The sequence below is a fragment of the Stegodyphus dumicola genome, chromosome X1 (genome assembly GCF_044657685.1).
Source record: "Stegodyphus dumicola isolate Sdum_Otavi_A_Nest chromosome X1, ASM4465768v1".
Lineage (NCBI taxonomy): Eukaryota > Metazoa > Arthropoda > Arachnida > Araneae > Eresidae > Stegodyphus > Stegodyphus dumicola.
In genome coordinates this window covers 9,210,233-9,227,261 of record NC_140780.1, presented here as the reverse complement: position 1 = coordinate 9,227,261, position 17,029 = coordinate 9,210,233, and the positions used below count along the sequence as shown (strand labels likewise).

At 34.4% G+C, this 17,029-nt stretch overlaps 2 protein-coding genes across 2 annotated transcripts in view; one reads left to right on the top strand and one right to left on the bottom strand.

Annotated features, from left to right (window-relative positions):
• LOC118191429 (uncharacterized) overlaps positions 1 to 17,029 on the top strand; it is a 118,575-nt gene that overhangs the window by 13,544 nt on the left and 88,002 nt on the right. The window lies entirely within an intron of this gene.
• The window catches only part of LOC118191430 (uncharacterized), a 355,798-nt gene that overhangs the window by 324,401 nt on the left and 14,368 nt on the right, over positions 1 to 17,029 (bottom strand). Inside the window, exon 2 of the mRNA XM_085807210.1 lies at positions 8,066 to 8,167. Within this exon, the coding sequence (XP_085663336.1) occupies positions 8,066 to 8,164 (99 nt within the window). The 5' untranslated portion in view covers positions 8,165 to 8,167. The remainder of the gene's footprint in view (positions 1 to 8,065; positions 8,168 to 17,029) is intronic.

Here is a 17,029-nt window from a genome sequence, read left to right as displayed (position 1 = left end):
GGGTGCATGCAATATTTAAGTTATTAAAGCTTTTGTGTATGGTTTATTGAAGCTTGTGTGTATATTTTAAGGCATGTGTATATAGTGCTTGTGAACCAATTTACATTTACAATAGTCAGAGCAAGAGAATGTTTCGAGTCTTTGAGACGTTGAACTGTTTTAAATCAAAAATAAAACGGTGAAACAAAAACCAAAAATACCAAATACCTTCCTTTGATAAATTTCTAAAGTCAAGACGTTACTGCAATAAAAAAGAAAATGTAAAAGGCAAGGGAAAAGCCTAAATTTATCATAAAGCAGAATCGTCAAGGATGCAAAGAAAAACAAACAAAACAAAATAGAGGACGGTAAACTACTTCTTCAAGTAAAATGCAAACACTTAAACATTTACTAGACATCCAAGCAATCTTTTTTTAAGATTCAAGAAAAAGGATTTTAGTCGGCTCATTTAGGTGCGAAACTTTAATTAAAATCGAGCCGATTAGGAGTGAAACTCAGGTTTCATTTTTAGAGAATATTTTCCATTTAAGATATACAGCCATGAGTAGAAATCAACTTTCCACAAAGCATTTTCAAAATTTTTAAAGGCTTTTGCCGTTTTATGCTAACTTGAAATCATCTAACACTAAAATTGCATTATGTGTTCCGAATTTTTACTTAATGCCTGCAAGATAATTTACTCCAAGATAACCCGAAGTACTTTTACACATTTCTTGGTAATTCTGTCGTTTGCAACACCCTGCCCTGCAGTGCCTTTATGCAAGATTGTGAAAAGCCTTCGGTACGTTGAAACAAGAATTTTTTTGATAAACTGCGCAGACTGTATTTTTCTGTAGAGGGTGTCACTTAAACACAGGTGGTTCAGTGCATTGTTATTTAAAGAGTAAGGCGGTTTGAGAGATAATAATCTCAGACATAAAAAGCTTTAAAATAATACTAGTGAACAAAATTAATAAATATTTACTTTTGATTTAAATAAGTAATTTAAAACTAGAGAATAAATCCCTTTGGTGTTCATGTATCAAACACTCTTTGCTTATTTTAAATGTCATTATATAAAAAAAAATCTGATGAGTACAACACATGACTTCCTTGCACGAAATATTAAATTAAACGCATTTTTTCTTGCATTTCATTTAAACTTATCGGATTGAATTAAATCTGCTTCGTCGATAGATCATTAATCACAATAGAATAAATGCACTCTTTAAAATTCACTATATTTGTTTATCATAGCAAGACTCTGGCCCTAGGTTCTCTTAACAGCGTTACATTTCGTTCATATTTACCACGCAGACACTTCAGTGTTTCTCATTCGATTAATTCAGTTCTCACTTTCCGACAAGGCAAATATACATAAAAATCTCAAAATATCTATATTAAAAATTACGAAATAAATTTGAAACTCTTATTTCCTCGAATAAATTCCAGAATGGATTAAGTATGATTTAATTCGCAATAATAAAAGGAGGCGTTATCTTTGTTGTTGCGAATCTTAGTCTCTTTAGATTGGCAACAAATCTACTATTTTGTCAAGTTTCAAATTTAAACAAACACGTCCGCCATCGCAAAATTCATTAGGCTTAGCCGCACTTAAACAACTTTTAAATTGTCGATAATAACTCCACAAATATTGCAGGCATATTTACTAAAGGTATAAAAACCTTAACCGGAAGATAAGAAAAAAAACAAAGCAAAAAATGCAAAATCTACAACGACATAAGAATAAAGAAACTGAGCTCACTAAGCCGAGTAACAGAGTGGATACATATATACTTTTGGTGAGGCCGATTGCAAGCAAAATACGAGGTACATATCTACATGTTATAGGAATCCTATATACAAAATTGCAACATTCTGAGGCTACTCGTTTTTGAGTTATGCGAGATACGTACATAAGTATAAGTATGCACACACGCGACGAAAAATTCTCTTCCGAATTCATTTTAAATCAGTTATATAAATTTTTTGGGGGAAAAGAGTCCTTTATTCTGTCCTTACTTGCGGATGTCACGAAAAACATCATTAAATTGCACTGGATAGCGGTCAAAATCGATATTTTCGTTGAAATATAATACCCGAAATTTTTGGCGATTATAATACTTCCTTTTTACTTCATACAAGGAAGTAAAAAATATCATTTTCTTTAAAGAATGTGACAACTCTATTTTTGAAAGAACTAACAAAGTAAGAAATTTTGAAGCTGCACGAGTAATATAAGTAATAAAACTAGAATAATAATACTAACAACTAGCAGGCAAGCCCGCCAGATGAGCGGGCTGCAGCCAAAGGGAACTTTACAAGTTCTATGTACCCCTGAAAATCAAATACATGGAAACATTTCAGTACGAAGGAAATCAATTTACTCTTTCCAACAGCCAATTCATAAATATTTTTTTATTGCGAAACCAGGAAGCAAAAACTTTTAACACTTCAGGTTAATGCGTACGACGTCGTGATTTAAATTTAATGCAATATAAATACTTTTTCTCAGTATCAAAAAAAAAAAAAAAAAAGAATTGACGTGCCAATTATTATAACCCGAAATAGCAAAGTTGCAAACAGCAGCTATTTATTTAAAATGCTGTCATTAATGAAACCTTTCGACATATAATGACGTCACAAACAATCGCTTGCTTTCTTCAACATGAGCATACAATCTTATATAATCTTATATATAACTAACAAAGTAAGAAATTTTGAAGCTGCACGAGTAATATAAGTAATAAAACTAGAATAATAATACTAACAACTAGCAGGCAAGCCTACTAGTTGTTAGTATTATTATACTAACAACTAGCAGCCAAGCCTACTAGTTGTTAGTATTATTATACTAACAACTAGCAGCCAAAGGCAACTTTACAAGTTCTATGTACCACTGAAAATCAAATACATGGAAACATTTCAGTACGAAGGAAATCAATTTACTCTTTCCAACAGCCAATTCATAAATATTTTTTTATTGCGAAACCAGGAAGCAAAAACTTTTAACACTTCAGGTTAATGCGTACGACGTCGTGATTTAAATTTAATGCAATATAAATACTTTTTCTCAATATCAAAAAAAAAAAAAAATTGACGTGCCAATTATTATAACTCGAAATAGCAAAGTTGTAAACAGCAGCTATTTATTTAAAATGCTGTCATTAACGAAACCTTTCGACATATAATGACGTCACAAACAATCGCGTGCTTTCTTCAACATGAGCATACGATCTTATATAATCTTATATATATGCGGCTGAAGTGTTTGTCGCCGATAGTTTATTGGTTGCTGGCGTAACTCTAAATTGTTTTATTCCCCGTGAAATGCAGCGCATGACGAATATTATGAGAAAGCTAAGCCGGCAAAATTAAAAATACAAGAGCACGTGCATTTAACATTTAATAAATAAATTTAACATCTGTATATAATAGAATTCGGAAATATGCAACCGGCAAAAACCGGCAACTATGAAAAAACAAATAAATACATAAATAAGTATCTTCATTATATGCGGCTTAAGTGTCTGTTTATCGCCGATAGTTTATTGGTTGCTTGCGTAACTGTACTAGCCAATGGGGTGAAGTTGCTACGGCACAGGGTTGCCGTTTCAATTGAGACGTAGACAATTTCCTGTAAAACTTGCCTTTGCTATGACCATCACTAAGTCTCAGGGCCAAACGTTTAAGCGTGTTGGCATTTTTTTACCTGAGCCTGCATTTGACACGGTCAGCTTTATGTTGCCTGTTCAAGATTTCGTGAAAGAACGAACGTAAAATTAAAAATAATGGATGGTCCTCTGCAAGGCGAGCTTAAAAATGATGAAAGGATCTACACAAGAAATGTTGTGCACAAAAAGATCTTTGACATGTGAATTAACATTTTATTATTTAAATCACCTTTATTTATTGAGCTAGCGGTGGCTCTTAAGGAATGTACCGCCAGTGGTTTCCTTCATTGCTTTCTACTTTAAGCAATTAAGCAAGTAGAAGGGGGAATCCCTGCGGGGCAGTAAGCAAAGGGGCGTCCTCGCCGTCTGGCCTGGGTATTTCAATTTGAATTAGCAGACCCTTTGCACAAATCATTTTAATTACAATTTATAATATCTAGAACAGTGGTCATTTCGTATGACCGCCGGGATTTCTAGTAATGATATGTTTAATGTTTGGCAAATTTTGATTTCATATTTTGTATAAAACTTACAAATTTTTGATTAAGAAACTCTACGATTTGAAAGCGAGCAGAGGCAACCCTTCGAAGTAGCACAGCTTTTTATCTCCAGCACGCAAGACTTGCACTCGTAGAAATGAGGGCGAAAATTTGCATTTTTTGAGTTTTTAATTAATATCTCGGCTAATTACAATCGTACTAAGATGAGAATGGTCGAAATGCCTTCCCACGAAATATTTGAAATCCGGGGGGGGGAGTTACCTCTCTCGAAGCTCAGCTTCTCGCTATTCCGGAGGAAATAATTCCACAAACAAAAAAAAAAAAAAAAAAAAAAAGGGACAGACATGCATAGATTTCAATAGTATACATAATAATACAGTAATAATAATAAAGCGAAGGAGTTATGAGATGTAATAGTAATACAATATATTAATACTTAAAAAAATAAAACAAACAAAATACAATAATAATACTATGATACATTAAAGAGGTAATAATGCAATAATACATAGTAATAATAAGTATAAAAGTATAAACAACAAATACATTTGCTCACAATAGCAAAAGCTTCCAGGGTATCAGCAACCCCTATACCGACAATGTTAAATTGGTCATTTTCGATGTACTTTTTCTCAAAATCTGCTGTAGATACACTCTTGAAGTTTTTTGTGTAATTAAAGAATACCTATCTGATTATAATGAAATGAGATTTTGAAGCATTTTGAATTTTAGAGTAATTTGCAGAATATTTTATTAGGCATGGTAAAATTTAGCACTTTTCTCACACAAAAATAATTTTAAATATTTTTTTTCTCTTATCTCTTTCTCTTTATCACAAAAAGCTCATTCCAGTAAATATTAGGAAATCTAATAAATAAGCCATAAAAAATTTAAACACCTGTGAGCAGTAGTTCCTGAGAAAAGGTACATCGAGTATAGAAAAATCACGTTCGGAGAAAAACGAGTTTTTATGTAAAAATCCTCATTTATCAGAGCATTCGATGACAAATTAAAACTAGATTTTTTACAGTTCTAATTTCCATAGAGATTAAAGAATGGCATTTTTAGAAAGATAAAAGTGTAGAGAATTCGAAAATGCAAAAATCCGAAATCACCTTTTTTTGAAGATTTTTGGGTTCCAACACTCCTTCAGAACTCTTGACATGGTCGTAGGAAACAGGACGTCCACAAATGCAGGGATGTCGAAACCTCCCCTTAAAACGTAGCAGTGATCTTTTTGATACTAGAAATTTCGTGCTTTTACTTAGTCTTCATTCATATATGCATTTTTATGCATCATATGCATTTTCAGCGTATTCATATTAATTTTAAATCAAATCATACTACACGGCTTTTGTGGCTGCTTCCTCAGATTACTGCATGATTAGCCTGCCGATTCGACCCTATATCAAGCAGTACGTAATCATTCAAATATCATTTAAGATCTAGTCTGTGATTTGTAACTCACTGCCGTCCAGCCTGCTACAAGATGGCTCTAACGGTGAAATCCTTCTCGCCTCTCATTGTTATTAATCATAATTTAATTATAGAATGCGGGAAGCGCAAGCTATTTCGGCCGAACTATAACTGCTATGAGGAACACATGCGTGAATTATAATGATCACATTCGGCTCATTGGCAGCTGGCTAGCTCCAGAGAACTTAGAACATGATCCTGAAATTTTATTTCATGAATAAATTTTATCATATGCTGCAAACCTCTTTCATTGCGAAACTGAATAAAATGAGACGGTTTAATCTAGTCGGCTGTACGATATTATACATGACAAGAGGTCAGTCTTTCTTCACTGTAGGAAATATAAATTTTATATGCGGAATGAGAACTAAAATAAATTATTTAACTATTTAAATATTCACAGATTGAATATTTTAAATATTTAGCATATGCAAAGTATTTGCTTTCCTTGAACGGAAACGTATGATTATTTTTCCTTTCAGTACATAATAGTAATTTTAGCCGCCCAACAGGTATAGTGGTTGACTGCCGTGGCGAAGGGCTAGGTTCGAATCTTCGGAGAAAGCATGGATGTTTGTAAATGCATAGTAACGGGGTGGCAAGGCAACATTCTAAATATGTGCTGAGACGAAAGATCTCTAGGGTGGTTTGGTAGAAGGGGAGAGGGGTGGCAGACCCTGGGACCCCCCCTCCCCCCGGAAAAGTGCTCTCCATCAAAATTGGGGCAAAACTGAGCTAAATCCCCCGACATCTGTAAGATGCTTATGGCTGTTGCCAACGGCAGTCGTAAACTGCGCTCCTTTCCACGAGGATTTTCGTGGGCTTGGGCTGCTGTTACTCTCAGACAAGTGAAGATAAGTAACAAGAAGAATATGTTTAATGAGATACATTCCGGTGACGTCGGAGGTCACGTGATGTAAGAACTGCTAATGTAAACAAACAAGCTTGTGCTGTGTGTGATTCGGAAACTTTGTTTTTTTTAATTAGTTGTGAAATTTGCATTTCATCTTTAATTATTATTTCATCCGTTAATTAACTGTTCATTCATTTTGGTTAGTATAAATTTTGGTAACTCATAGGTTATTGTTATCTTCATGATACTCTTTTGTTTGCTGCTTTACCATGTTTTGATTGTTAATATTTATTTATGAATTCTTTACTTGATCTGATAATTAATTCCTTTATAAAAATGTAAAAATGAGTACATTAAATCATGTTTACATAGAGTGCTCTTCTACACTAAAAAGAAAGTTACTATAAATATTTTTAAGTCATAATTTTATCAGCTTAAAAAGCAGAACGGTAAATATAAATAGTTGGTTTCTGAAAATCGTAATAGTCAAATTTCCGAAGCATTGTAAATGCAGCTGGCCCTTAAATCATGTAAGAATAATGATGCCAATGTTCTGCGCAGTTCAAAATTAATATATAATTTTATACAACTTAAAATTTAATTTTTAGCAACTGAATATTATCCTACTTATAGTATAAACTGCAAATTAACACATTTTGAATACTATAATATAAATATCACAAAGAAAAATATAGATATTTGTGCAACTGAGTTCACTGCAGTACTAGCTGTGAAACTAATATTTTTTCATAATACATTTTTAGTCATTTTATAATAATAAATAATAATAAAGTACTATCTGTATCTATTTTAAATATTCAAAAAATAAATTTGAAGTTATTTTTAATCTTGTAAGTTACATAATTTATGTGCAGAAGTTTTTATTTTAAAATCATGTAGCTCAAAAGATTTTTAAGTGTATTTATTGAAAAGATCTACCATAGGAAATAGACTAGTGTAATTCTAATGCATACATGTTATCTCAAACTATGGACTGACACAACCACTAATTTTCAAGGACTAAATATACATGCTAATTTAATATTTAAACTAAAAAACTCAGCAATCTCCCATGAAAATTTAGAATTAAGTACTAATTCTTATAAAAGCATCCTTTTATATTAAAATGTTTCAGTATTATTGATGTTTCTAATATTACAGCTGTTGGTATCCTTAATATCTACAATGGAAGGTATTAAAAAATTAACATTCCGATATTTATGTGTGTTCATTAAAAATCGATTACAGCAGCTAAAATATTAAAACATAGCCTGATGAAATTAATAAAATTTTAGCAGCATAAAATGTTCTATGACACTAATTAATATTAATAAAAGAGAATTGGCTTTGTATTAATGTTCTTGCAGATAAACAGATCTTTCCCGAATTCGGCTATTTCAATAATTTAGAACTATTCATGAACTATAAATACACTATTATTACACTTACATTTAAAAGTTTAGAAAACGATATTCGAGGTCTTGGGAATAGTTTTCAGTTAACTGATATACACTTAATATTCTTAATAAAACCATTATTAATACTGGTAAGCATCACGCATAAGAAAAATTTATAAATCTTACCTCGTTTTCTGCAGAAATTTGCACAGATGTTTCATAATTAATTGATTTCTTCATTTCGTCCTTAACACGGCTTGCTATAAGGACCGTGATATCCGGCATTACCTTGAAACAAATAAAGTTCACATGTTTTTCCTTGAATAACAAAAGAACCTGCTTGTTGATATCAAGAAAAGAGAAATCATTTCTAAGCCTATTTTTTAATTTCTCGCAATAGACATAAATTTCAAAATTCGAAAAATCAATTAATTTCAGCGGAATATCTGCTATCGACGACTCTATTGTAAGCAGCCCACCAACGGCCGAGCGGTAAAATCGCTGAACACTGGTAGTTCGGTCGGAGGTTCGAATCCCGCGAACGGGCTGGCTGCATGGGCGTTTTCGGGGTTTTCCCCATGTGTAACGTGTATACAAGCCAGTTTCCCTTAGAAAGTCCTCCACGAAGGCATCACTCCTCTTAGGCAGATAGCCCTAGTGTGCTTTGCCGTATTCTCAATACACCACCACCAAACACCACCATTGTAAACATAGTATATGCGAATGTTATTGTTCTTAAACACATAACCACATTTTTCCTCTTCTCTTGCGGAATGTATCTTATTCTACGCATCACAGTTAAATGTCAAGATGCTCCTTTTCAATATCAAGAATAATCAATATGTTTAAATCATTCATCTGACAGACATTAATATAACCATTGAAAATAATGATTTCTTAAATAAATTTTTATTAAGTTTATAAGAAAATATTAAAGTTAAATTTAATTTAACTAAATCTCTTGCGGCATTGCTGAAAGGAATGAAATTTGAATTTAACAAATATTCTCTATTCGTATAGAGCAAATATAATATTCTCTATTCGTATTAAGCAAATATAAAATAAAAATTTAAAAATTAACTAAGAAATTTTAATTGCAAAGAAATAAAAATAATTATTAAGTTTATAAGGTATTTCTCCCACCATCTTGGCGGGCCTTCGTGGTGTGGTGGTCTGCACACTGGGCCGGTATTCCAGAGGGCCGTGGTTCAATTCCCGATGAAGGCGATTGCTAATTTTTCATCTTACCTGCTTCCAAAAAAATCCTAATATCTCTACAGTGGCGCCCGAACTAAAAGAGTGTTAGATGATGATTCTCCTCACCCAGGATTTGGCGATTGGGTTCCCTAAAAACACCAGTCTCCCTTTAAAGGGGAAGTATATAAGGTTTTTCTCCCGCCTTCCTAACGTGCCTACGTGGTGTAGTGTTTCTGCCCGCTGGGCCGGTATTTCAGAGGTTCGTGGTTCGATTCCCGGCGAAGGCGGTTGCTAATTTTTCATGTCTCTTGCTTCCAAAAAAATCCTAATGTCTCTGCAAGTTACCTAACTTTATTTTCTTTCTGTGTATCACCGCGGGGTCAACGAGTAAAAAACTGTGAAGCTACTGGCTATGATCAGTACCCACGCAGTCTCGGCAACGGGGTTATAAAATCACGAGCTTGGCGCGTGACTGTGGGTTTTTGCAGGAGTTCATTCGAGTGGCCCACAGGGTGAGGTGTTCTAAGCCCTGTTTAAGAACACCACGGCATCAGGCCGTGCAATACTCGCAGGCAGCATTTTGATGCCCAGTTAGATCTCCAAGCTTATAAGGACACACTCAGTGGTGATATCTGGTCGCCGGCACTCTTGGCCCGGTGAACGTAATGGCAAACCGCACATTAAGTTGATCAATGTTACCGAATTTTGCTTACTGCGCATGCTCAATAGTATACCGCTGGGGTGGGAGGAAATCCTGGCGACTAAGCATAAGCAACCCTACTCAAGGCTGTTTGTTAGTCATGTTCGGGAGGGGTACCTTTTTTTACAATTGCATTACTATAGAAATCTGTTGTGTGCTTATTGATGTGCTTCTGTTTCATTTAATTTTGGCTTATTTTGTCCATAAATATTACAATTAATATCAGTTATTTGGCTTTAATTCAGCAATTTAAATTAATTCAGTGATTTGAACTGAATTTATTCCTTAATTTGATAAAGTATATACGAATGGAACGTATGGTAAATACTCAACTGCTTTTATTCCTCAGAAGTATAATCAATAAGCATTCAGCTAATATATCTTGTAATGTTTCCTGTTTTGTTATCCTTAAACAGAACTCTACACTGACAGGCTATGCAACAATGGCAAAAGAATCGAGTAAAATCGCCTCTAGATTCCCAGTCGATAATCAGTATTCTAAAATAGGTATGATATGGAAATTGTGTTAACCGACGCTTCAGATGTCTCGGGAAACACGACAATAGAGAGCTTGAGCTTTAGCGGTCATAATATGCTTTAGGACAGTCCCCACTGAGGCTGTGCTTGTCTTGGCCGGATGGCGGCCCCTTTCAGTTCTCTACGAATTCTTTCTGGAGAAATTCTTATTACGTACCGACCGAACTGATTTTAAAATATATAATGATTATATTGTCACAAAGTAGGTTTTTGAGAGCTATAATATTCAACTTTTGCACCCCTCTAAAAGAATTGGCTTTCTTTTTATGACAAAGAGATTGTTGATTCTAGTACATACGATATATTTACAGACGGGTCTGAGATTGAGGAGAGGATTGGAGTAGCATTTGTTGCATGTTATTTTAGTGTCGAAATCACCTATATAAAATTTAGATTAAACAACTATAACTCTTTCAGGCAGAGTGCGAGGCTCTATATCAAGCCTTAATTTGGATTAACAGATGCTTTTCAAAATGCGATTAATATTTACACAGATTGTTTGTCGCTGCTTCAGTGTCTTTCCCGCTCGCATATTTCACAAGTGCACATCTGTGTAGCCACCAACGGAGTGGCTTCTAGGATGGACCAATGGGCATCCAGTAATATTTCTGTCATGTCACATAACCTTTCGGGCAATCTTTAAAAGATTTAAGCAAGACGGTTGAATATATTTTACCATTCAATTTTCTGTACAAAATAATTAAAGCATCGTCGATTTCTTCTCAAAATTTTCATTGCGAAGTTAGATCTGTTATATAAAATAAATTTAATTAACTAACTTCATAGCAGGGATAACAAGCATTTATTAGGAGAGTGAAAAGGTAAGCATTCGCAATACAGCAACAATCAACATTACTACGACTCTATAACTGAAGTTCAGAGTTTAAAGTTGGCAGATTGCCCCAAAACATAGATTACGTCATTTAACGCTCTGAGAGGAGGACACAAGCTAATAAAGAAAAGAAAATCATATTAATCATTGCATCTTGTGACATTCGGAGGTATAAAATATACAAAACAAGATCAAATATAAGCAAATGTGAAGATTTCATTATCGGGTTGAAAGAATTTGAAATAAATACACATACATGTTGGATACTCCGCAAAAATATACATGTGAAATATTACTTAATAAGATAAGAAAGAAAAATGTGATAAACATCTGAGCCCAAATGCTATCTTTACATAAAACTATGCATATGAGAAAAATATTTACACCGTAATTGGTGTAACTTTTATTTCTTCTTCAGCACTTTTTAACACTTAACTTCAGCACTTTTTATTGCAGTCTATATGAAAAAAAAATGTTCTATAATAATAGCCAATGCAGACTATTATTCAAAGTGAACTTTACTAATTTGCATTCGTATACATTTAGTGTGTTAAATTTCACATATACTAACCGCTCACTCTTAAATGTACTGTCTACACAAGAAATACTCATCAAACAGAATGAATTTATCTTATTCACAACGAATATATTCAATTTATTCACATATAACTTTTAATGTTAACAATGCATATAATCAGATCATACACGATATGAATTCTGAATCTTAGACTTTCAAAATCAAAAGAATGCAAGCGTTGAAAGAAGCAAACTCTAGATTCATTGTAACGCTTCCAGTCCCTTTCAGCTCAATAAAAATAAAACTATACACAGCACTTGAATTTTCTTAATCCACAGGTGTTATTAGATGCATAATATTCGAGGCTAATTGTAGCTTGAATCAATTTCTCGATGTAAAGAGCGATAATATGCCGTGAACATCAATTCAAATATCACCTCCTGGTTATGTGCACTTACGAAATATGCTTCCCGCTCAGACAACGCCAATTCCATAATCTTGAAAATCAAAAACTGTTTACAAACTCTGAACGGGTATTTAGATGTAAAACTGCACTGGATCAAAGCTCATGTGGGGTATATTGGAAATGAGAGGGCCGACTGTCTGACCAAGGAGGCAGCCTCTGATATGAATATCCCTTTTATTGAAATTTCAGGATCTAAACAGATGGCCATCACACACATGAAGAAATTTTACATTGACAAATGGAAAATCCTATGGGAAAATTCACGAAAAAAATAAATAAAGGATACATGAAAATTATCAGAATTTCTAGCAAAATGGCTATTTTTTAACAATACTGATTTAAACCAAGTTCTTACTGCCCACGGGAGATTTCCCTATTATTTTAAGATATTCAAGTTACAAAATAATGAACTTTGTGCTTCTTGTAATGCCATTGGAGACGCGAAACATTTTGTGGAGGACTGTCCTAGTTTCGCCGATCAGAGGAAACTGCAAAATTGATAATGCTATACATAATGATAATTTTGATATCAAGGCTTTTTTATAGCTCTTGCACAAGATGTCCTTAAATTTTTTAATTCAAATTGAGGTGCAATTGGAATTCTGATCTGATGCTGTCCTTTGCGTTAATTTTTGTTTGTATGTTCGTGAGTGCTTGTTATATGTTTTTTCCTATTGTTGTTTTATATTTGAGTATCATTTGTATCTTATTTATATTTTGTATTATGTCTTATTTACTTTGTATCTGATTTTCTTTTTGAGGTAATTTTTTTTTTACCATGAGGCCATTTCGTGGCCAGGAGGGTCTGAGTGTAACCTCAATGTTTTACAATGTATTACGCAACAATAGTTTGTTGCGTAAGTCTTCGCAAAGGACCGGTTGCCGAACACTTGTCACTCGACCAGAAGTTTGTCTCGATATTGGACAATTCACGTATCTCCTTGTGCTAGATGGAATATTGGCAGTTATGGATTGAGCGATCGTTTACTTCCTTATGCCAGAATGTGTCGTTCTACGCGTTATGACATTAGTTTTACTGTCTCTAAATCCCTTTATGGAATATTAATCCATGAATATTATTTCTGGTTCAGTTTCTGCCGCAATAAATCCGCAACATCAAGCATCTGCAAGTATGTTTGAGATTAAACATTTATTGAAAATTAAGTATTTTATAATGTCGTGTGTGCTTAGCTAACATAAAATGTTCGCGACGTTGAAGACGGTGAGTGTATTATCATCAAGTCTTTTAAAGTACTACAAACTCAGGAGAAGGTTGTAAAGAATGCTTTATTAACTCAAATAAATGTTAACAGTCGACAAAAATTAGTGCTTACAAAAGCCAGCACATTTGGCTTATCTCAAAAAGTAATGAATAACTTGAAAATTGATGCAGTTAAGTATAGCTTAACGGCTTCAGAATTTAACCAGTTAACTGTGAATGACGAGTATACTCGTCATGGAGAAGAGGCACAATTTTGTGTATTGACGAGTATACTCGTCATGCGTATAATGAAATGAAAAGATAAGAGAGAGGTTTATTTAGTAACTACTGTACATAATGGCAACGTAATAGAAACAGAGAAAAGAAAAATAATAAAGAAACGGGAGCTAGTAATTGATTGTAATAAAAAAATGGGTGGAGTGGATAGGAGCGATGGAATTATCATAGCGTACTCCACAGCAAGAAAACGACTCAAAAAGTACTACAAAAGGATATTTCTCCATTTCTTAGACATTACGTGTATGAATGCATTCATATTATATAAAAAAATAATGGAACATTATCGCGTATCAACTTTTTGCTCAAATTTATTGAAGACACTTTTGCGACTTATCCAATTGAAAGAAATAAAACGACACAAACTCAGCCATTTAGACCTAATATAAACCAATTAGGCGGGAATCGTGCTCCGGATTATATACAAGAAACATCGAATCAAAAAACATTATGCGAAGGTGTTCGCATGGCTACAAACGTAAGATCAGGAAGGAATCGCGTTACTGGTGTTCGATTTGCAAAGTCCCCTTGTGTCCCATTTGTAAGTACTCTGTTTCGCTGAATATCACACCACAGCTGGAATTTAAATTCTTACTTTTATATGTATAGTATTTAATTTAATTTATTGCGTTTTTAGTTTAATATGCATGTAATATATGCTTATGTTAACCAAATAAGTTAATATTAGTAATAAAATTTTCAATTTTATAAAATAAACCCATCTTTTTCATCCAAAATCTTACCAGCGCAACTTACTCTGTGACTGAGGAATATACTCGTCATGGCTCGATTCTGGTGACACAAAACGGTGCGCACTCTTAAACGAGGCACCACAGTTTACTGGTTAAGTATAGCCTAATGGTTTCAGAATTTAACGATCTCGTATAATATCTCTGACTCGAAAATCGGCGTAAACTCGAAAATCGGCATAATTCAACACCGCAGAATTCTAATCACTAGAAAATCAACCAACGTGGCCTTCAAAAAGCAGGCAGAATACGTCCTCATTTCATCCCCCAAACCTTCCTTTAAATATTTTCTGCCTTGTACCTATTATTATTATTATTATAAGGGCACAGCCTCGATCCTCCTAGCCGGCACAAGCCGACCGTAAGATAAAAAAAAAAAAAAAAAAAAGGAACTGGGCAGGAAAAAAAAAAAAAACAAATTTAAGAGGGGGAAAAAAACATGTAAAGTCCAAAATCTGAGTCTCACTGCCGAATTCCAGCTCTTTTGTTCGTATTTATACTCTTCATTATTGTCTCTGCAAAATCTTTCAAATTTGAATAGTTCCATTTAAAATCTTCCTTAAAATTCTTTCTGTACCTATGTTAATATCGCGCGTGCTAGAAATTTGCATTCTGTCAGGGGGCAGTTGAAAGGAAAGGTCTTTAATTTAAAATAACGGCTTAGAAAATTAAACGATACACTACAGTTTAATCACGTATTGATAAATATGATCATAAAAATGTTTGATGAAAGCATTGGATAGACTGTGTTATGAACGGTGTTTTAAGGCTAATTTTTTGCCTTTAACTTTATGCTGACGCATAAGTCAGGAGGAGTGACAATTTATCTCTTTATAACGCTCTCACGTCACATGATTGATTGGAACCTGCAACAGTTTTCGTTAGCCAATGATACACCACACACGTAATTTATTATAGTGGGCTTAAAAATCACTGCAATAAAATTTTCATGGTGTTGCATTTTCTCCGAGAAGTATTGGATTTATGCAGGAAATATCGGCAAGACAGTGTTAGTTACCTTTTTCTCAAAGCATATACGTGATATATTTATAAAATAAGTAAAATACATAAAAAAACACATATGATTTATACACACAATTAAACTATTTAACTTGTAGAGACATTAGGTATTTTTTGGAAGAGGCAAGATGAAAAATGAGCAATCGCCTTCGCCAGGAATCGAACCGCGGACCTCTGGAATACCGGCCCAACGTGCAGGTACACTACACAACGAAGGCTGGCTACAAAGGCGAGGAAATACCTTAAAGGGCGACTGGGGTTTTTAGGGGACCCAATCGCCTAATCCTGGGTGTGGAGAATCATCATTCAACACCCTTTTAGTTCGGGCTCCACTGCAGAGACATTAGGTTAATTGGAAAAGCCGGAGAGATGAAACCTTAGCAACTGCCTTCGCCGGCAATCGAACCACGGACCTATGGAATACCGGCCCAGCGTGCAGAACGACTACACCGCGAAGGCACGCTAGGAAGGTGGGAGAAATACCTTATAAGGCGAAGGCGATTGCTAATTTTTCATCTCTCTGGCTTCGAAAAAAATCACCTAATGTCTCTACAACCTTATAAACTCTTTAATTTTATGCTTAAAGAATAAGCAAATTCACGCTGTTATACTTCATGCCTGAAGAAACATCTATTGTAGGTACGAATTCATAATATATTAAATGCACAAAGAACCGATGACAGCTTTTTACCAAATGAAACGCTTTGCAGTTCTGGATTTTTCCGCAAAAATAACTTAAAAAAAGCTTTTAAGAACGTTAAACACAACGCAGTGCAAGACGCGTCTAAAGCGCGAAGTTAACATGGATATCTCCATACTCCGAATTTAGATCTAAACTAACAACTGAGAGCAGATGCTCTCTCCAGCCTTATATACAGGATTTGTCCGGAAAGTGGTAGGACTGAATTTAAAAATATATATATATCCCGAATTTTGACACAGCGACTTAATAGTTTTATAAACATGCCCCTTCTGCATAAATACAGCGTTTTCAGTAACTCTGCTAATCACTGAAGTCTCCCCGGAACGCAGAAACTGGAATGCTCTGCACCTCCGTCGTTACAGTCTCTTGAATGGCCTTGACCGAGCCAAGGTGCCAACCTTTCATGACCCTTTTCAGTGGGAAGAAGAGGAATAACTCTGAAGGCCCGACATCTGCGCTGTAGCCATGTTTGGTCTGAAGCTGCGTGATGCTATGTTTGGTCAGGAGTTGAGTGCACCGCACTGATAGCTTCCGACCACGGACATGAACCAAACGAAATGATATACCATCACGGCGGGGAAAACTCCAAAGTAACAAAGTTGAATATTACATACTAATAACAGTTTCTATAGACTGATTGATAACTGCAGGCACCAGAGCGTTATTATGGCTATCTACTTTACATTCTGAACATTTGAAGCATAATATTATTCCCGTTTATTTCTGCTTACACAGTGTCTTAAGATTTCCTCTATTTTACCAAGGGCTACTCTATTTTTGAGTGTTGTAGACGTCCATATTGCTCAGACACAGGCCGCTCGTTTCTTCAAGTGCCAGGTTCTTGTATGTACACAATGAAAGTAATAACAGTCCCTGTCGCCTTCCTCTCCGCGTTCGCAGAAAGGAATATTCTTAAGTCTGAATCTGTTGA